The sequence below is a fragment of the Candidozyma auris genome, chromosome 6 (genome assembly GCF_003013715.1).
Source record: "Candidozyma auris chromosome 6, complete sequence".
In the NCBI taxonomy this organism is placed as follows: Eukaryota; Fungi; Ascomycota; class Pichiomycetes; order Serinales; family Metschnikowiaceae; genus Candidozyma; species Candidozyma auris.
Genome location: NC_072817.1, coordinates 688,678 through 708,573, shown reverse-complemented (window position 1 = coordinate 708,573; position 19,896 = coordinate 688,678). Strand labels below are relative to the sequence as shown.

General features: G+C 47.3%; 10 protein-coding genes across 10 annotated transcripts; 4 read left to right on the top strand and 6 right to left on the bottom strand. All coding sequences in view use genetic code 12, as the record gives it.

Moving 5' to 3' along the window:
* Window positions 1–20: 20 nt before the first annotated feature.
* Window positions 21–1,640, bottom strand: CJI96_0005001 (uncharacterized protein; the record flags this gene model as incomplete). Its single annotated transcript, XM_029034021.2, has 1 exon — window positions 21–1,640. The coding sequence occupies one exon, from the start codon at window positions 1,638–1,640 to the stop codon at window positions 21–23; it is 1,620 nt and encodes a 539-aa protein (XP_028891584.2).
* A 357-nt stretch (window positions 1,641–1,997) lies between these two features.
* Window positions 1,998–3,734, bottom strand: CJI96_0005000 (putative serine/threonine protein kinase; the record flags this gene model as incomplete). Its single annotated transcript, XM_029034020.2, has 1 exon — window positions 1,998–3,734. One exon carries the CDS (start codon window positions 3,732–3,734, stop codon window positions 1,998–2,000), a length of 1,737 nt encoding a protein of 578 aa, XP_028891583.2.
* A 1,351-nt stretch (window positions 3,735–5,085) lies between these two features.
* CJI96_0004999 (uncharacterized protein) lies at window positions 5,086–7,236 on the bottom strand (the record flags this gene model as incomplete). The annotated part of the gene is made up of 1 exon (XM_029034019.2): window positions 5,086–7,236. The coding sequence occupies one exon, from the start codon at window positions 7,234–7,236 to the stop codon at window positions 5,086–5,088; it is 2,151 nt and encodes a 716-aa protein (XP_028891582.2).
* A 1,017-nt stretch (window positions 7,237–8,253) lies between these two features.
* CJI96_0004998 (uncharacterized protein) lies at window positions 8,254–9,981 on the bottom strand (the record flags this gene model as incomplete). The annotated part of the gene is made up of 1 exon (XM_029034018.2): window positions 8,254–9,981. One exon carries the CDS (start codon window positions 9,979–9,981, stop codon window positions 8,254–8,256), a length of 1,728 nt encoding a protein of 575 aa, XP_028891581.2.
* Window positions 9,982–12,485: 2,504 nt separating this feature from the next.
* Window positions 12,486–13,019, top strand: CJI96_0004997 (uncharacterized protein; the record flags this gene model as incomplete). The annotated part of the gene is made up of 1 exon (XM_029034017.2): window positions 12,486–13,019. One exon carries the CDS (start codon window positions 12,486–12,488, stop codon window positions 13,017–13,019), a length of 534 nt encoding a protein of 177 aa, XP_028891580.1.
* A 1,284-nt stretch (window positions 13,020–14,303) lies between these two features.
* CJI96_0004996 (uncharacterized protein) lies at window positions 14,304–15,011 on the top strand (the record flags this gene model as incomplete). The annotated part of the gene is made up of 1 exon (XM_029034016.2): window positions 14,304–15,011. One exon carries the CDS (start codon window positions 14,304–14,306, stop codon window positions 15,009–15,011), a length of 708 nt encoding a protein of 235 aa, XP_028891579.2.
* Window positions 15,012–15,739: 728 nt separating this feature from the next.
* Window positions 15,740–16,096, top strand: YKE2 (tubulin-binding prefolding complex subunit YKE2; the record flags this gene model as incomplete). The annotated part of the gene is made up of 1 exon (XM_029034015.2): window positions 15,740–16,096. One exon carries the CDS (start codon window positions 15,740–15,742, stop codon window positions 16,094–16,096), a length of 357 nt encoding a protein of 118 aa, XP_028891578.1.
* A 24-nt stretch (window positions 16,097–16,120) lies between these two features.
* Window positions 16,121–16,864, bottom strand: CJI96_0004994 (ubiquinone biosynthesis protein COQ9; the record flags this gene model as incomplete). Its single annotated transcript, XM_029034014.2, has 1 exon — window positions 16,121–16,864. One exon carries the CDS (start codon window positions 16,862–16,864, stop codon window positions 16,121–16,123), a length of 744 nt encoding a protein of 247 aa, XP_028891577.2.
* Window positions 16,865–17,908: 1,044 nt separating this feature from the next.
* On the top strand, window positions 17,909–18,761 carry CJI96_0004993 (uncharacterized protein; the record flags this gene model as incomplete). The annotated part of the gene is made up of 2 exons (XM_029034013.2): window positions 17,909–17,914; window positions 17,961–18,761. The coding sequence occupies 2 exons, from the start codon at window positions 17,909–17,911 to the stop codon at window positions 18,759–18,761; spliced, it is 807 nt and encodes a 268-aa protein (XP_028891576.2).
* A 143-nt stretch (window positions 18,762–18,904) lies between these two features.
* On the bottom strand, window positions 18,905–19,750 carry CJI96_0004992 (uncharacterized protein; the record flags this gene model as incomplete). The annotated part of the gene is made up of 1 exon (XM_029034012.2): window positions 18,905–19,750. One exon carries the CDS (start codon window positions 19,748–19,750, stop codon window positions 18,905–18,907), a length of 846 nt encoding a protein of 281 aa, XP_028891575.2.
* Window positions 19,751–19,896: the final 146 nt, after the last annotated feature.

Below are 19,896 nucleotides of genomic sequence, written 5' to 3'. Positions count from 1 at the left end.
TTAAAAGGACATGAGACACATCAAACACTGCCGTAGCCATGAAGATTCTGTTGATGGCGGAGCCTGTCCGCACGTAGTTTCTTCACCTTGTAGCCATACTCGTGGCCCAGGATTAGCTCATCCACAATGGGGTAATTGATTAGTTGCTTGACTTCAGATTGATCAAGGTTATAGTTATTAACCACAGAGCATGCCGCCTGAAAAAATTGCTCGTCTTCATCAAGGAGCTCATCATCATAATTCACTTCAGGGTTGATCTTCTTAAGAACTTCGGATATTCTTTCAGGTTCTTCATCCAAGTTTGAAGGGGTTGTCTTGATAGAATGCAGATCGGATAGAAGCGGCGAGGCAGGCGGGCTTCCCTTGGGAGAGTTTGAATATATAGCTCTGGTCGATGTCCCAGTAGAAACTAGCGATGGTGCATAAATAGACTGGGAGCGACCCAGTTGCTGATGATAAATATGGTTGGAGATAGCATTGATCTCCGATGTGCTTCTTATGCTTGCCAGGGCTGGCGCTTGGGGCGATGCTTGCAAGTTTTGCAGCGGGAGCCAATGCTTTTGTTTCCCATCGGGCTGGTATCGAAGACCCTGATTGATCCGGCCCATTCGACTCTTCAGCGAAGGATGTGCTATAAGGGCTTCCACAGAGTCAAACTGCTTATAATCTTTATAGTAGTCGCCATAAAACGTCAAGGCAAAATCGATAACCAAATCTTTTATGCCAAACATATCTCTAAGGGCATAGTAGAACTTCACTCTGCCTGAGGGCATGTGGGAAATGGTGAACGGTTTGTAGGAGAACGAGAACCAATGGCCAATGGCAAACGCTATAAGCTCGACACACAACAAAGCATTTTGTATGGAAACACCGATGTTGGGGGCGCCGTTTTCGTCCTGCGAACTGTCGCCCGGCAAAACACCTACGAAGTTAAGAATCGCCAAGATCACACCTTGCCAGTACGAGGCAAAGATGATGAGCTTGACACATAAGAACTTGCCCATCGGATTGAATGGCTTGAGGTCGTTCCAGAGAATCTTCCAGAATATTGCTAGGCAGTACAACGAAAGCGATACGGAGAAATTGTACACAATGGTGAACCACAAGTAAAGCGACGTAACCCCCATGTCATTGACGTTGTACCAGCCTAGAAGCTCCAGAAACAACACTCCAAAGCATATAAGTGGTTTCAACCACACGTACTGGAGAATACCTCTCTTGATCGCCAAAAAAGTCCTGGGGTCCGAGATGTCCAAGGGAGGGAATATCCACTTCATGAACCCCGGATGGTCCACGGGCGGGCGTCCGCTGGTCATAATGACAATGCTCTTAGCGCCTCCAAGCATATCCGTAAGCAAGGAGAAGAAGGTGTAAATGACAAACGCCTCGTATATTTCACGCACAGGCTCCACAACAAACTTGTTAAACACAGCCGTCGGGTCTCGTAGCATCAAGTAGCACGAGATTGCAAACAAGGGCACGATCAATTGGATTCTAATCATAAGCCTCTGCTGGAAGGGTTTCCGGTAGTTGCGTAGGTGCAAGAGAATGCTGAAGAAGATGATGATCGACGATAGTAACGCTGACCACCCAGACACAGTCTGGATCCAGTGCGGGATAGCCACAGGGTGGCTGGACATGACTGGGATTGAGAGAACCGTGGAGAATGTAATGTAGGTAGTGTTTTGGTGGTGATGTATATAGATAAATCGAGTACCTCGATGACGGTTGGGAGGGAGTGCATACAGTGGGCATAGATAAGAAGGCAAGGTTAACGGAACACTACTGAACGTTTAAGAGTTTGATATTTTTTTAGTGTACGTGTTCGAGGGACGTCTAGAAAGGGATTCAATACATTCTTGATTGGTGGGAATGTCCGTCCATGAAGTGAGTGGGTTATGTGTGTTGTATAACGGTGAGAGTACAGGGTCTTCTATGGCTGCGAAAAACTCTAATACTCCAGTTCCCGTATCTATCGTCTCACAAGAGCAATTTGTCTACGCAACACCGTTCTCCTTCATTCTGCGGGCTCGCTGTCTTTCTTGATTAATTTTTTCCAACTCTTGCTCGGTGACCAAATGATGCTTATGGTTGGGCGCCTTAAAAAGCTTGTCTACTTTCTTGACAACCTTCTTCCCTGCAAGCGCCTCTGGGTCGTGAATGTGGCTTCCAAATCTGTGCTCGTGCTCGTGTGTAATCACTTCGCTCAGAGAACCTTCCATTACGGGTGTGGCTGATCCACTCAAGACCGGCGATTGCAAACCTGAAGCTGGAGACGAGCCAGCCTCTGGACTCATGGGTATATTCGGCTGTGGCACGTGCTGAGGAGTGTGAGCGCCTGAATCAGCACCGTCTAGTGTTTCTGGTGGCGGCTGTGAAACCTGTGAAGCCTGAGGTTCTGCCTGTGGCACCTCCTCGTCTACTTCGGCGTAGTAACAGTGTTGAATAGATGAGTAGAATGGGTCGGCGAGAACGTCTCCAATGAGGTATCGCTTCGAGCAGTCAATAGTAAGCATACTTTTTATGAGCGACTGCGAGGCTTTGGGAAGCAGTCTAAGTAGCCTGTCGTGGCCGTACTTTGGACCCTTGGAGTCGTGCTCTTGCATTTCTTGTTCAGAGACGGGCTCATCCATGTTGTTGAGTCCTGCAAAAGACCGGAAAGACGGATCGCTTGATCTAGGGATCTTCCAGGGAAATCTCTTGAGAATCATGCAGCAGAATATTATTGCTATTGACCACACATCGGCCAAACGGGCATCGTAGGGAACTGAAGTGTCAAACACCTCGGGAGCAAGATACGGATCGGATCCTACGATTCCTTTTGCTTTTAAAATTTTCTTTGTGCCGCCCTCGCTGTCTTTTCTGTACTGGAAGGCGGAGCCAAAGTCGATCAACTTGAGAATCCCGTCTTGGTTGACCACACAATTGTCTAGTTTCAAGTCACGATGAGCGATGCCAGCCTCATGCAAATGGGCCACGCCATTGATGATCTGTTTGAAGTAGCAGCAGATTTCTTGCTCTTTCATCAAGCCCGACATGACCAAATTGAAGAAATCGTACGGGCAGTACTCCATGACAATGAGGAACTCGTTGTTCTCTTTGATTAACTCCATGGTGTGAATTAAGTTCTGGTGTTTCAAGTAGTCACCAATGAGAAACTCGTTTTTCACTTTTGTCTGGTAGTCGTGCTCCTTTTCGTTCTTCAACTTCGCCCGGAACTTCTTGACGGCAAAGATTTCCGAGGAATTATCATGACTGGTGACCAAATTGACGGACCCACTGGCGCCCGTGCCTATGAGTTTGCCCATATCGTACTTTTTTGCCAAATTGGCTGTCAGCGAAAGCGGCAACAGCGGCGGTTTCTTCGAGTCCACGCTACTGTCGTCGCCGTCCAAGTGCTCTGGCCTTAGGATCTTGAAAAACCGCTTCAATGAAAGATGGCTGTGGTGGTGTTGATGGCTGTCGTTCTTTCTTCTGTGGAATATCAGCAGCTTCTCCTTCTTGTCCTCTGTGTCACTGGCAGCAGGCAGCTGCCCAGGCAGAGAGCTGGTTTGTGGCGTTATAGACAGCTTCAGCGACCATCTACGCAAAAATGACCGGTGGTTCAGCAGCGACCCGGCGTTACCCGCTGTCAGCAGCTGCTCCAGCAGCGGGCTCAGCGAGTGGCCGAGCTTATTGAGCAGCAGCAGGGACGAATTCCGAAAGAGATCCTTCAACAGCCTGTGCTTAGACATGGTGGGTGCAGACGGAAAGATGAACAGATAATTGCAAAGACCCTAATTAAGATGAGATAATCTGGTTCGGTGTAGATGACTCTAGTAGTCTAAAAGACGACCCTCTTTTTGGTGTTTTCTATTAGGTTGATCTGAGTGTCGCTTGCTGTGAAGGTCTTTTCCATCCCGCTCGGTAGGCGCGGCTCTTTTATGTAGAGTTTATCGAGGGCGTTAGCAGAGGACGAGAAGAGGAACACAGGAATTGGCAGAAAGAAAGACAAATGAAGCAGGTGTAATGGAGTGAGCAGTGAGGAAAGGCAACTTCAGAAACTGTTTCTTTTTTTTTTCTTTTTTTTTGTTGCACAAAACTTCATGGGCAAGTGGGATTATCTGCCCACTATATAGGAGCATTTACAGGACCCACAAGGGATGCAACTGGCTGCGAAACGGCAACCTTGCCGTGATCCCGAAACCCACCAGAAACACCACAATTGGGAGGAGAACCCTGAGGAGGTTGATTCTAAATTTCTCTCCTCTCTTAGCCAATCATGGACTTGCTTTCAATTCTTTCGCTCAAGCCGTTCCCTCCTCATCCTGTTCAGCCCCTTGCGCTTTCTCAGATGCTCACTACAAGATGAGGTATGTAGTACAATGGCCTGCTCGGGGTGACCGCTGTGGAGAACAAAGAAGAGCAATTGTGAATGCGAATGTTGATGGTGCCGAATTTGCGTTTAGCGGTGGCTTTGGAGGTGATACTCTGTTCGTGGCACGTTGTCATGTGTAGGCAATGTGGTGGAACTAAATCGTGAGATATCGAGAGACGTAGTAAGGATGTTGCCCCACACAAGAAGAATTCGAGTAGTGGGCCAACTTCGGGGCTTTTGCTGAGTGGTGCTTCTTGCCATTGGAGGTGCTTCTTACCATTGGAGGTGCTTGGTGTAAATTGGCTTTCTTTCAGCACAAATCGATGCGAGGTGGTGATCATGCTGACGGCATACTTAAAGGGGTCTCTGTTCAACAGGATCAAGCAGTTCTTAAGTATCATTTGATGATATCTAATCGTGCTCCGTTCTATGTTTGAGAGAAAGTCATTCTGGTTCTTGATCAAATGCTACCTTGAATGCAACAGTCAGCCCGGTTTGCAGCCATTTTGCACAAGCTATGCCCTCGATTTCACAAGACTTACCAGATACTTTAACACGCCCTGCTGCTGTCAATGAATCCCTCGATCTATCGCTGCGTGCTTCGCTGATTCTCTCAGTAGCCGAGGTAGCCGCCTCTGCTAAACCAGGATGCTGAGCTTACTAAAATCCTACTCATTCTGTTGCATAGTCATGATATATGTAAGTATTTCTTAAAGTCGAGGATTCGCCTAAAAGTTAACCAATCTTTGGGTCTCCTCCTCGCTGCTGCTGTATCTTTTCTTGCGCTGACTCGTCAAGCTCCCGTGTTCCGGGCTCGACTCTTCGCTATCGCTAATATCTTCTATGATTGTCTTGTGGACACCCTGAACATTCACGACAGACTCGACAATGCCGCCGGTCCTGTACGATCTTGATTCCAGAAACTCCATCAGAATAGGGTCCGAGTGGTCAATCCCGTTGTCATCATAGTGATCGCCAGCGTCAGAGCCTCTGCGAGAATTGCTGCCACCAGAGAAAGATCCGTTTCTCGAAGTCTTTCTGGAAAAGCTTCTGGATGATCGCGTCGAAGGCCCCTCCTTCTTGTCGCTCTTCTTAGATTTATCACGTTCTTCTGCAATGTCGGAAATGTCAGTTTCCTGGTCATTGCGTCTTCTATCTTGCGTCGGTAGACCACCCTTTGACCGATGATTATTGTGGTAGTGATTATTACCATGGCCATCACGATCATTGGAGCACCCATCTTCTTTGAATTGCGAATTGTCATTCAGGACTCTTTGACGGGCTTCTTCCAACGCGGCCAGCTCACTGGTATAGATAGGCTCATAGGATCCTTTAGCTTGTGGGTGCGAGCGTGCTGGACCAGGCACAGAGTTGCCCACAGACGTGGGAGTAGAGCCGGGAACTTCACTTTGTTGAAGAGGTTTTTTGATGGTCACGTAAGACTTTGATGTTTCCAACGGGTTCAGGGCCCGATTCATCGGAGCAAGCATAGGCGATGCTAAAGCACGGCCCTCGGCGTTTGCCCGGTATATGTTGGGGGATGTTGTTACCGGGTTTGCCTTGATGATAGTGTTCTGGCCGGAGCCTGAGGCAGACCCGATAGAATTTCTCTTGCTATTTTCATTGGACTGGTATAAGGTGTGCAAGTACTGAGTTAGGTGGCGACGAGACAAAGGACCGGGGTTGGATCTCTTGATGTTCTTGTTGATGTCGATGTAAACATCGGATTCATCCACAATTTCCTCACCAATCAATTCCTCAATGACATCTTCCAAAGTGAGAACACCCAAGGCACCCGTAGGTTCACCAGGAGTCTCACTGACAACTATCATGTGAGATTTACCCTCCTGGAAGTAGTTCAAGATATTCAAACAGGAAGTGTCTGCAGCCGTCTCAGGCAACGTAGCAAGGGGGAACAGAGCCACGGGCAACGCATCTTCAGGATCGTAGCTGATCAAAACACGTACCAAGAGCATACCGATGAAATTGGATGGCTCGTTTGGCAAATGGATAGGAATACGAGAGAAGCCAGCGTTGAAGATCTCTTCCACCGTCTTCTCATCCAAAATCGAGTCTGAAGACATGGTGTACACGCAGTCCATAGGAGTCATGATATCAGCGCAAGTCTTCTCCTTCAAATCCAACACAGCACTGATGATGGTCACTTCGTCCTGGTTCAAGCGCTCGACACCCATAGTCTTGTGCAAAGTAACCAACGTTTTAAGCCCCGATTTCTTGTACACGGTACCGTGATCTTCACCCAAAATGTGGTCCAAGAGCAACGAACAAGGGTACGCCACAGGGTACATCACATACATCAAGACAAGCACGAAGGGAGCGAAAAGAGCACCCACCTGGAGGCCATATCTCACGCAAATCGACTGGGGGATGATTTCACCAAAAATCACAATGGAAGCAGTGGATGTCACCACGGCAGGCCACCCACCGCCCAAGCACCTATCCAACACAATGGGCAATGTTTCGTTTGTGATGACGTTCAGAAGCAACAACGTGACAAGCACCCAGTGCTTCCCTCTTCCAATCAAACGAAGCACCTTGCGTGCGTACTTCCTTTCCAGGGGATCCCCAGAGGTTGCAATGACTTTCAAGTAAACTTCATCCTGACCCATGAGCCCCAAGGTCAACCCGGCGAAAACGCCACCAGCAAGCACAAGAAACACCGAGGTGAACAAGTTAGCGTAGAACTCCTCTGCAGTCATCCTTGGCTTGGTGCTAGCGTCGAGGTCCACCCCTTTGATCGTGGGAATGGGGAAGCCATGGACCATCCGAAGAAGCGACGATAAAAGCACGGTAGCACGGGCCCACGCGGTGGAGCCACGCGGCGATATCGGTGAGTGACTATGTCGAATTCTGGTCATCGTGATGGGGGGGTTATCAGATTTGAGCAGACGTTGAGTGTGTGGAAGCTTCGGGTGTACCTGTTGAGAGAGTAGTAGGTAGAGATTGCTTTGATAGGGATGTGCGCATACTTAAGAGAGTGCGGCATTTTAGGATTGAGATTAGTGACTGAAAAGGACTACGATAGATCTACTAGGCAAGAAGGTGGCGTTCAAAGTAAGCTTTGTTTTTAGTTCTACGTTTTACTTATGAAACTTAAAAAGCGAAAACTCTAATTTTGTTATCTTTCTTGTCGGTTTCGTGTAATCACTCGTTGGTCAGTTTGAGGCTCAGCAGGGAGTAGAATTAGGCATAGTACTGGGATTTCGCAGCCAAAGATAATTCATGGTCTGCGCAATGGCTGCAAAGGAAACTGGACAGCTGATGATACTGAACGATTTGGTATATTTTGATCAACGTTCTGTTTCTATTTATATCCAGCGCTCTAATCAAACTGAGAAGTAATTTCTACAAGCAGTTCATGCAATTGTGGCTAATTGAGTCGCTTGGTTGCGAGTCCATAGATGATTCTACCCAGTCCTCTCAAATTCCATTGCTCTTTTGCTTCTTATACATAGTATGGATAATCTTTCGGTCTCTCCTCTCTCTACTTTGTAGCAACTCATTTTTGGTGCTTCAGTGCTAGAGTCCAGCAACAGAATCAACTTTAAAATCATTACTGGAGGCTTGACAGTATTATTCTGATGCTGTAACCTGCTTAATTGAGGAAAAATAAAAAAAACTGTTCTTGGTGAAAGAAGAAACACACAAAAACGGACAATGCCTTCAAGGTATTCTCTTACATTTTGTGATTTTTCAGCCTGGAACACTTCGTCTACGAAGGCAAGACTCGACCCTTTTTTTTTTAGGTGAAGAGCCATTCTTCAAATAAAAACCCAATCTGCCCCTACAAAGCTGATACTCAACTACTTTACATGAACATAATGCTGTAACTATATTTCATACTGACGTAAATCGTGACGGTGAAGGGCAGTCGGTTAGCTGGAATTGAAGAACCACACAAATGGTTTTTTCCAGAACGGAGCAGCAGCAATTCTCTGTTTGAGCTCCTCCTTGTCCAACTCCAACTGCTCCTTGTCCAACTCCAACTGCTCCTTGTCGTAAATCGTTCTACCGGCGTTGATGTCGATGTCCTCGATTCTGTGCCACCATCTCTTCCAGTTGCCGGCAAAGATCTTGTGGCCAAAGAAACAAACCAAAAGGAAAGGAACTCCAGCGTAGTTCTGGAAGAAGTTGGCCACATCAGCCTTGTCTGTAGGGAAAAGAGCCACCCAGAATTGGCCAATCAACACAAGAGAGTTCACAGTGACAGAGAGCCACGAACCCCACTCTCCGGTGTAAGACACGAACCCCAAGGTTTCCAAGGGGATGTTGTTATATCTAAGACAAGCTCTCCATCTCAAGTGGCAGATGCAAAGAGCAGGCCAGATAAACACGATGGACAAGGCAACAATGGACATCAACCAGTCAAAAACCGTTGCTTGTTTTTCGTAGTCGGCAATGAATGCAAAGATCCCGGCCAAAATACTCACGCCCCACGCTCTCAAAGGTCTGCCTGCTCTGTCTGTGTAGTCAAACCATCTGGGTGCTAAACCTTGCTGGGCCAAAGAACGCAACAATCTTGAGGACGAGTACATGGCGGCAGTGGCCACCGAAGTGACAGAGTTGAGAATGACAGCGTTGACGATATGAGGTACCACTTTGACGCCGTGAATGTCGGCAGCAAGCACATACGGCGAGGCATCGTTGGCACTCTGTGTGTTGGTACCCATGAGTCTGTCGGAAGTGTAAGGCACCAAGAGTCCCACCATGGTCAATGTACCAAGGTAAAAGAAGATGATACGAACAAACACCAATCTGATGGCCGTGGGCAAAGCGGTACGAGGGTTCTTCACCTCAGACACAGAAAGCGCCAAAAACTCGGTACCACCCATCGAGAAAGATGCAGTGGAGAAACAGGTCACCAAACCCTTGAAGTTGGTGATGGCGCCTGGGTCTCTCCAGTACTTTCCACCAATGAAACCTTCTTCGGAGGCACCCAAGTCCACACAGAGACCCATGAGGAAGAAACCGGTCAACATTAGAAGCTTGATGGAGTTCATGACGAATTCGGCCTCACCGTAACCCTTGACACCGAAGAGGTTGATGAGACAGATGAGAATAAAAAACACCATGACAAAGATATCTGGGTTGATGGTGCTGTTCCAAAATTTAATGGTCAATGCTGCAGTGACCAACTCTAGCGAGATGGTGGTGATCCACTGGAACCAATAGTTCCAGCCAAGAGCAAATGCAATCGAAGGGTCCAAGAACTTCTGATACCATTCGTTGAACCCACCTTGCAAGTTTGAGTATGCAACGGTCAATTCACCGACCGAGTTCATTGTGCAAATGGCCATAGCGCCCACGATGATGTATGCAATAAGGATGGAAAGCGGGCCTCCCAGCTTCAACTTTGTCGCTGAGCCGACCAAGAGACCTGTTCCGAGCCCAGAACTGAGGGCAATCACACAGAGATGCGACATCTTCAATTTCTTGTGATCAAGAGTTTTATTCTCTGTGTCCTCTCTGAAGGAGTCGACAAAGTTGGTAAGAAAGCCTTTGTCGTTTTCCTCATCGGAAGAAAAGGTCTTGAGCTCCGACACAATTGGCTCGAGGGAGTTATCTTTGGAGAATGTCTGTTTTTCAATGTCGCCAGCTTTCATGGTGGGAGTTTGGGATGATGATAGTTCGCCAGGACACTGGCTGGTATAAAAAGCTTGCTAAGCGCAAGAAGGACAATGGATGGGCAGCGTTGCCTGGAGCAAGGATGGAAAAGGGAACGTATACAAAAGCACACGAAAAGTGGAAGTAAGAAAGAATAAAAAAAAAAGAATAAGAATCAAAAAAGATTGGGAAAACTATCAAAAGTAATGTAGCGTGCAACTCAAGATGGGCCAAGAAAGGTTTTTATGTCAGCTATGCTAGTGCAGCTTCCGCAGCAGCATCATCTACGGGGCGCTTGTATGGGGAAAAAACGCGGGCGGAGAGACCCATTGATTTGTTATCGATAACTGCTCGATCGATCGCAGATTGCAGGGTCAATGGCGTTTTTGCGTTTTCATCGGGCCATCGAGTAGCACAAGAGGGCAGCGGGTGCAAAAAACGCCGTGTAGAGTGATGCTGCGTACTGTATATACTCTGGCGCGGTGACGTGGTGCTCTGCAGGTCGTGCAGCACCGAACGATGAGTTGTTCCATGAGAGAGTTTGCACGTTTCTTTTTCTGCCCTCCCCAGCAAGGGCAAGCCGGTGCGATGAGCACCCAAGCGGCCGGATAAACTGGAAAATCTGCTCAAAGCATATAAGTAAGGCGTGTAAAAAAAAAAAAAAGAATGTGTATGATTCGCTGGATGTGGAAACGGTCACACGATCTCAACTCTTCTACACAGCTTAGCTGAACCTTTCCTCGGAACGGAGCTTTTTACTCCGCTCAGCCTCCTCGCTAAAGCAACGCTTTGTACTCAAGAATTTGCCTCTTGCTCTTTGTCACACTCGTGCCCTTGGACCATTGCCGCTAACCAACGTTCGGTGGTCTTCTGCCGAGACTCCGGCGACGTAACACTCTCACACTATCTCCATGTAAAGAGCGTCTCTTGTGCCCAAATAGGAAGCGACGTTGACGTAGGCTTGCGCAAGACGCCTAGTTTCATCTGCGGTGGTGAAAAATGCCGAACCAGCTATGCCTGAAACCTGAGATAAGCTGCAATGGATGGGATTAGATATGGAATCGAGATACTTTTTGAGGTACATTCTAATTGGCTCCTACTATGCTTTCGTCAGTTGCTATATTAGCGCCACTATCGTAGTGACCTTGTGGGTGTGCCCTGGGTACTTTTGGCTGCGAAAAAGTGTGAGCGCCGTGTTTAGCCAGCGAGTAGCCCCTAAAGAGGAGGGGCAGCTTCTCCACACCGTAGACTAGAATGGCCCCAGTTTTTCACGTTTCTCAGGCGGTCTAGCGGTTGAACGTGGGGTGGACATCGGCGATTACGTAGGTATGTGCCGATAAAGTAACCAATGGTCTATGGCATCGAGGGTGCAGAGACGATACCTACTCCAGACATTATAATAGAGTTGGAGGTTGCCAAGCTTCTTCCATATCGATTGATTGAATCTGATTGTGTAACCTTTGCTAATGGCACTTGTTACTGCGAACAATACAGAACTCGCTTAGCGACCCCACGGCAGATATTGTGGGGCAGGCAGGCGGTACCCCAACTTTGGGCAGAGAAGAATGTGGGAATCTGACTCCGATCGCCGGGGAGTCACATGTTTTGGGCCCTTTGGTTCCCAAATTTCCTATCGTGGAGCACTTCGACAGGTGATTATGGCGGATCTGAGCATGGAAGCTGGAGTCAGGTGTTTCTGCAGATTTCTTTACGATATCTGTGCCGGTGGGCCTCTTGCCCCTGTTGATAACGCAAGACGTCTCGAGTTGCCAAAAGACGCTGGATAAGCAGTTGATAATGTGATGTGTGTTCTTTCTGACTGGACGCTACTAAACACTAATACTTGTCTCAAGTTCACACAGGTGACACTCAGACAGGGTCAACGTACCAATTGCCTAGAAACCCCAATATCCATGCTGCTGCCTCTTGAGATGACTTCCAAGAAAGACGATTATCGGCTCGAACAGAATCAACAACAGTAACCCTTCACTTAGCATATTACCCATCCTACTACGTCTTTCTGAACCTCGAGTCCATATCCACGACACACGACCTCCAATGCATGCTAGACCAAGCCATTGTTTTCTGTGCCTTGTGAAAACCCGTCCATAGATTCCAAGGCCATCTCTCTCGCCCTTGCTTCCCCATTGGGGCACAACTGCGCTTGTCATAAATGGTTGCAAAAGGCTCGCGACCATCAGCAGACTTCAGTGGCCGAGGGTCACTTTGTATTAAGACAGTTACAAAGAACTAAACAGTAAAAAGAATAATGGCCGAGCTCAAAATAATGACTAAGCCATTGAGTTATTGAAATCTAAACACGCTTCTGTTTCTCTCGTCATATGATTGCTTTGACGAACCGAGTTTACCGAGTAGGAGGGGCCTGCACCGAGGATTGAAAAAAAAAAAAAAGAGAGAGCTTACCAAACCCATACCACCATTGGTCTATCCCTATCAAAATTAAAAGTTACCCAAACCCTCAGCTTCCACTACTATCTATCGCATGGTCCAGCTCATTAAGGCCTCCAATTCGTATGACTTCGATTTTCATACGGCCTCTTTCGCGTACATGAACAAGTACCCCAACCCGTTTGCAAAACATGTCAGGAGCTCAGACACGCTAGAACAGTTCGTCGATAGGCAGGGGAAGCTCCGAACAACCAAGCTTGTGGTGAAGACAGGCTCGTTGCCGTTGTTCATCAAGCCGTTTTTGGGCTCGAGTCTTGACTCGTGGATCATCGAGAAACTGGTGATCGACCCGAAACTGGGGATCATGTTGGCGTACAGCGCTAACGTTGACCACAGGAAGTTCATCAAGGTCGAGGAGTATTTGCATTATACAAGTGAGGGCACCAGGACCCACATTGAAAGCAAGGTGAAGTTTCTGAGCAACTTTGCCGGAATGAAGGAGAAGATTGAGCAGTGGAGCCAGAACAGGTTCCAGTCGAACATGAGGAACTCCCAGGAGGGTTTGAAATATGTGATGAACAAGTTTAAGGAAAGAATGAGCAAGGAGACATGGAGAGCAAATTTGTGATGAGGGCTTTTTTTTTATAAGCTTTTTCCACAGTTCTGTGAATTGTGATGTCTAAAGGCTTCCGATGATCACGTCAATTGGTGCTGGTCAATACCAGCGGACACATGAATGTTTGTCCGGCTTTTTTTTGTGCATTTGACCGCAAAAGGAGGTGTTGTATATACCTATGGAGTTAGTGCTTGCTTTGTAACGATGATAACGATGATTCTAATACGCAACTGATTGTAAACTAGGTAGACTAACTGAATGATAGGCTGTAGCTTGCAAGCTATAATGCCAGCTACAAAATCTCTGGAGCCCAGACGGGGCGAAGATTAATGGGCCCAGAAAGAATCAATTTTGCCTGATATTCCATATAATACCCATTGTGGTCCCTCAATGTTGGAAATATGGTCTGTTTCTAAATGAGACAGTTTTACGTGGTTTCACAGATACTCATGCCATTTTCAGTGGCATCATAATTTGCCGAGGCTCCTTCTCTAACTCAGGTCAGTTTGGCTTTTGTGGGGAGTAACTTTTTTGAGGACCCAATCGATCCTTTTAAAACTTCGTATCTTTTTCGTACCCCAAAGAGACCGATTGTCAACCACCACAACAGTGGTGTTACCATCGAAACCCTTTGAGTCACTTTCTATCACGAAGGTACACTCAGTGAGATTTATGGGTGTGAGGATTTCAGTCTCATCAAGTTAACTTTGCAGGCATCCACTTGAGTTAATAATAAGTCATTCTGTTTCTCTAAGTAAGCTTCTAATATGTAAGATCCTAGAAGTGCTTATCTAGTCTCCATGAATCAAGATAGTGATCATATGCCTAGGCTTAGTAGTTGTTCCTACTTAGTTTCATCCAGGTAACATGTACCACTCAACCCAGGTTATCTTTATACCAGCACCTCACATGTTTACATGATGTTATGGAAACTCACTTTAAATACTTTTGCTCTGCAACTCCCTGTGTTCCTCTGCCCCTGGGGCGTTTTTCGCAGCCATACCCTCGAGCGATCAGAGTCACCCTCATGCCCACAATTCAAAAGACCTAAAACCGTCAATTAGCTCGGGATTTCATATCTAGATATCCCTATAAATTCTACAAGGCCACTTCTTCCGCCACTAATTCTCAAAACTTGACGTCCTCCTACTCATAGCCATCCATTGGTCCATCTGCCTCACCCCAAACCTCGCCCTTATCGCACCGCACTATCACCTGCCGAACTTGCTACAACCACTTACTAGTAACTTATTGTCACATTTACACTTGTACACTCCATTACTGCCCCACACTGCCATGTCGGAAAGCCGCTTGCTGCGTTTTGCTCTGACTCAGTCGCCGTGGTACAGACGCAACCTGGTGCTATCCCAGGCGATGATCGAGGACGAGACCCCTTCCATCTACGAGAGCCACAGCTTCTTCCCCGAGTCGTCTTCGTACACGATAATTTCGTTGAAACAAGGCCAAGGATTTGTCTTCAATCAGGACTTGTTTGCCACGCCGTACCAGCAGCTGAGGGCTTTGGCGGTGGAAAGGAAAGTGAGGGCGTATAGCATGTCTCAGGCTAAGGGGTCCAAGTGCAGCAGCCCTAGCGGGAAGCGTGGAAGGAGCGCAAGAAGACACACATCGTATGAGGTGAGGCCGAACTTTCGGGCTCGACCTTCGGCTAAGTACGACTCGGCTATTGAAGACGATTCGATGGATGTGGATTCCGAGAAGGAGAAGGATGCTGTGCGGAAGTTGCCCCTGGAGGAGCTGGAAGAGGAAGATGACGCCGAATCTCTTGACGAGGAACAGGATGAAGATGAGGATGAAGATGAGGACTCAGCTATTGAGTACGAAGATGAGGACGACGACGATGTTGCAGGCGGCATCGCTGAGGGGTACATGAGAAACTACGGGAAGGTTAAGGTGGCCGAAATCGTGGTGGATCCCAACGATAAGAGCTATCTCCCAGGAGAGGATGATGACGACGAGCTGGCCAGCGAGAATGAGATGAGCTAGCTGAACCTTTGTAGCGAACCCCGGAAGTTGCCTTTCTGGTCAGTGACAGTTGTGGCCCTTCTGAAGAGGGCATTGAAATGAATGTCAGTCTGGTTCTTATCTTGCATTTTCGCCATTACACTGGTCTACTCACGAAGTGAAGAGAGTATTTATTAGAGACATCTGCTTGCTTTCGAACTCCCCTCCTCCACTGCATTGAGCTGCATGCAGCTATACCATCCATCATTTGAGCCCACCATATGTCCATGTTGCCTTCTAGCATGCAGCCATTCCTGAGCCCAACATGTGTTGATGTTGACCATCTCGCATTCTTCCATCTAATATTTGTGGTGAAAAGCTCTCCTTTTTCCGCATTGGTCTTATCTACCTACCCCTTGAAACCCCATCTTGGTGGTTGCAGGCATTCTTGGAAGCTCACTCGAAAATGTCTTTTCGTATTCTCGTTTTGAATCACCTGAGGTATTCATTTGGTGGCTATCTATGGCTGCAAAATCTTCTTCTGGCGGACCGTATATCTCCAAACCAACTGACATGGGTGAGGTTAACAAATCTCTCATATACCACAATGAACATCCAGACACAATGGACCGATCGAAATTTAAACCACTTAACCGACCGTAGCCCAAAACCTCGTCCCGTGTTGTAGACGATTCCCTTCACTTCGTAGTGCGCGAAGTCAATAGTGAAATCGACATCGCACTAAGTACATCACCTTCACCAGCTTTATCATGTCTAACGTGGCCGAACAATTTGAGCAACTCTCATTGGATTTCAGCAAATCGCAGAACCAGATCCAAGAGCTCGCAGCCGCCAGATCACAGCTCGAGACGCAACTTCAAGAAAACAAGATTGTACTTGATGAGTTTGAGGAATTGGACGAGGATGCCAAAATCTACAAGATGACAGGGCCTGTGCTCTTGCCACATGATTACACCGAGGCCAAGCTCAACGTGACCAAAAGAATTGAGTTTATCGAGGGAGAAATCAAGCGGGTGGAGGCGAAGATCGAGGCCCAGCAGAAACTGATGGAAGAGACGAGAGGGAAGCTTCTACAGACCAAGGCGCAAATGCAGCAGGCACAATGATGAGTCTAATTTTGATTTATTTGGTTATCCCCTTGCAAGTTGTGAACGGATCAAGTTGACGAGGGAAATGGCGTTGAAGGCAGACCACTGCTCCACAGCGTTGTACGAGTTGCCCATGAACTTGACTGCCAGAACATTGCGGTCAACAAACAGCAGGGTCGAGCTGAAATCTGGGGAGGTGTCCAGGAGCATGTAGAGCTCCAGCTTCACGTATATAGACAGAAGAAGAAGACGCTTGGCGTACCAGGCGCTGTCGTTGGACATGTCGCCAGCGTAGTAGGCGATGTCGTCGCTCAAGGCATGGAGCTCGGAGAGAGAAGCGCTCCAGTTGTAGGGAAGCACCAACTGAGAAAGCCCCAGGGCCAACTGGCCCACTATGGGTCTGTTATACGAGAGTCTTTCCTTTAAGAGATAGGCTGCTCTGTCGTACTCGTCAGGAATAGCGTGGAAGGGCAGCTTTGGGTCGAGCACATGGTCGTAGAGCTTCTGCCTCTGGAACTTGAGCCAGAAAAGCGTGAGTTGGAGCTCAGGCAGCTCATTTGAAGGGTTGGCAGCAATCACGCTCTGCAAAGAGTCCGCGTAGCCCAAGTCTCTCACGGCGTCGTCAATACACTTCTTGTTGAAGCCGTGCTGGGGGATATAGTCCAAAGCCTTTGTGAGAAGGACCAGCTCAGGCGCTTTTTTGTTGATAAGGATATTTGGGTGGGACACAGAGTGATAGCTTCGAAGAGCAGTCGGTTTCGTCCAAAGGCGAAGGGTTCTAAACATGGTAGCCGTGGCTGAGATAGATGTGAAAGATAGCCTTGATCTAGAGTGTAGGTAGTATAGCTACGCGGTATTGGGCTAGAGACGACTAGCCCTAGTGGGCTGATTTTCACAGAGCAGGGGTGAAGAAGTCTTGGAGAAGCTAGATGGTGGCGGTAATCTTCTAGTGTGAAGCTTTGATTGAAGAACTGTCGGCTTTGGGGGATTGTTGTGATATTGTGGTGGAGGATACGGCTTATCGCCGATACCGGAAGCCACGGTGAAAATTAGATGCTTTGGAGATATAGATGAAGGTTGAGGGGTTTCGGTAGAGTAGGCATACATTAAGTGAAAAATTACTGTCGTTGGGAAGTATGAGTTTAATCCAGACGTTTTTTGTGTATTTGGGGCTTTTCATGGTATAGTGCTGAAATGGTTGCAAAATGCGAATGCGGTGAACTTACTTATGGGAGGTAAATGGTAAAGACAGTGATGCCCATTCGGCTTGTTAAAGAAGTATATTATGATGTATCTTGACGTCTCCGCTTTATTCAAGAGTTTACAAAGGAAACTTTACGGGCTTCAGGAAAGTTAATGGTCGTATCTGATGGTCGAGTCAAACTGGACACATAAGGTGCGATAATAAAGTTTTCAGCTTTAAGTTCACCCATTGTATCTTCATATCTGTTCAAGGGGACACTGGCACAGATTAGGCTATAGTTGCAGGCGGATTGAATTTCCAAAAATTGTGTTGGTTGACCTGAGAAAGAGTGGAATCTACATGCACAAGGCATTATTAGTGACCCCATTCATTATAGAGAACAGTATGACTACGCTGTCAATCTTGAGAAAAAGTTCCTACAGATCTTTGAAGACCATTGTTTTTGAAGTAACACCACTTCAGGATTCACAGTTTTCACAACCAAATTACTTTTGCTCTTCTACTAACGTATTCGCTCTGTGCTGACTGACTGTCGTGGTGGGCCCGTGCGACTTTTTGCACCCATTCCTATATCGATCGCCTCCACAAATGTCGCATCATCAACTACCTTAACCTCAAACCACACCATGCTAGTATGTTTCAAGCAAGGCATTTGTACAAAAAATCAACTAACCTCAGTTTAAACCATGGTCAGATGTACCGCATCCGCGTCACGAACTAGACGACGAGCCCGAGTCGCCCCCATTGGTGCCCGAAGTCGAAACCCAGCTCACCGCCTCAATTTTGCCTGAGACAATTGTGGTTGTGCCGAAAAACATCGGTGTGATTGTTGAGATGGTTTCTGAGAAGAAAGTCGCAGGCCATATTTCTGTCTCATACCCACAATTGCATGAAATGGTACCTTCTGAGGAGTATGATGAGGATGCGCAGCTTTACTCAGCAGTGAACCTTGAAGCGCTACAGCGGAGGTTCAAAGATGAACGGATCCCGATTTTTGCTCTTGACGAGACTGGAAATGGGTTCGCCGTGGTTGTCCCGCATTTCATCAACCCAATTGCCGAGAACAAAGTTGCAAGAGAAATCATAAAGTTAGGCACCCACATCACGTCTTGGGTAGCATTGGCACCTTCCCCTCTCAACAATGGCACATCCATATGTAAATTGGACACAAATCTGTCGGCAGATCAATCTTTTGAGAAAATTCCACAGATGAAACCACCACACTACATTACTGGCATAGTGGCGGGAATGACATCCTGTCTATTTCAGAAACGCCAACTAGGAAACGCATCTGTGTTGGTGCTCAATGCCGAGGGTCACCTGGGTTTTGAAAAAGTGGACGCTGACCTGGTCATGGACGCTGCTGATCTTGTTGCCAAATACTTGGTGGGAGAGCAGAACAAGACGAGCTACATCAAACAGCTTAGTGCCCGTGTACGGAAGATTAATTCCGGAATTACCCTGGGTATGTATTTATAAATGACGCATGACAAATCTATAACATACTAGTAGTGAGTTGCTCACCGATTGAACATGCTCGACTTCGAAATCTAGAAGATCACTTCTATCGCATCTATCTTGAATTACTTTCTTGCAGTAATCAACACAATTTTGATCAGCCCCTACGACGTCGAGTTCCTCATGGACAAGAAGCAATTCCAAAGGACCGAAACCGAGGAGGAAAAGGGCACCTGAAACAGACGAGGGACTAATAAGAAGTTGATAAACTGCACGGGAAACCACACCGTGTACTGGATCATTAATGTCTTCACATAAATTCTGTGTAGTTTTGTCTTTGCATCGTCCCAAGTCCCGCTTTCAAGCACTATGGTACCGTAGCAGAAAAAGCACAAAAGTGAAATTGGGGAGAAGCAAAACTGATCACTGAGCACTTTGCGAATAACTTCCACCACTTTGGGATCTCTTGAGTAAATTTGCAAAAACTTATACCAGAAGCACTGGGCAAAGCCAATGATAAGGCCCCAGCACATGAAGCCTGCGAGTCTATTGAACTGGAAGTATGTGAGCGTTGCAGGGGCCAAAAACGCCGGCGTGGGCCCCGGAAGAGGAGGCTCAGTGTCTCCCGAATCTAAGTATTGTAAAAACTCATCCACATGCTCCTCATGGAGCAGTTCCATATCAGTGTCGTCTTGTTGGGCCTCTAGATCAGCAGTATACGATGGAGGCGCTTCGCTGTCAAGGGTGACGGCGAACTGCGGAGCCAGGCTACTATAACTAAGCAAGCTCTGGGCCAAAGTCTCTGAGATTCCATATAGTACCAAATTGGTGATGATGATCGTCATTAAGGAGCTCTTCATGTAGAGATCGTTGTACTTGGTGGTGAGCTTGAGCAAGAAGAAGCCCAAAACGAGAACAATGCAAAAATTGAGAAGCGGAACGCTGTGTATTCGAGGAGCATTGATCACGCGTGTGAAGAGCGACGCCTCCGGTGGAGAAAGCGACACCATGGGAAAGTTTGGGGGTAAGACGTTGTAGAGTAGTACATTACAGATAATGGGTAGATTAGAAGTTGGCGTGCAGGACAGGGTCACCGGATAGAGGCCGGATGGAGTTCGATTCGATGGTGAAGATCAACAAAAGAGGTCAACTTGGG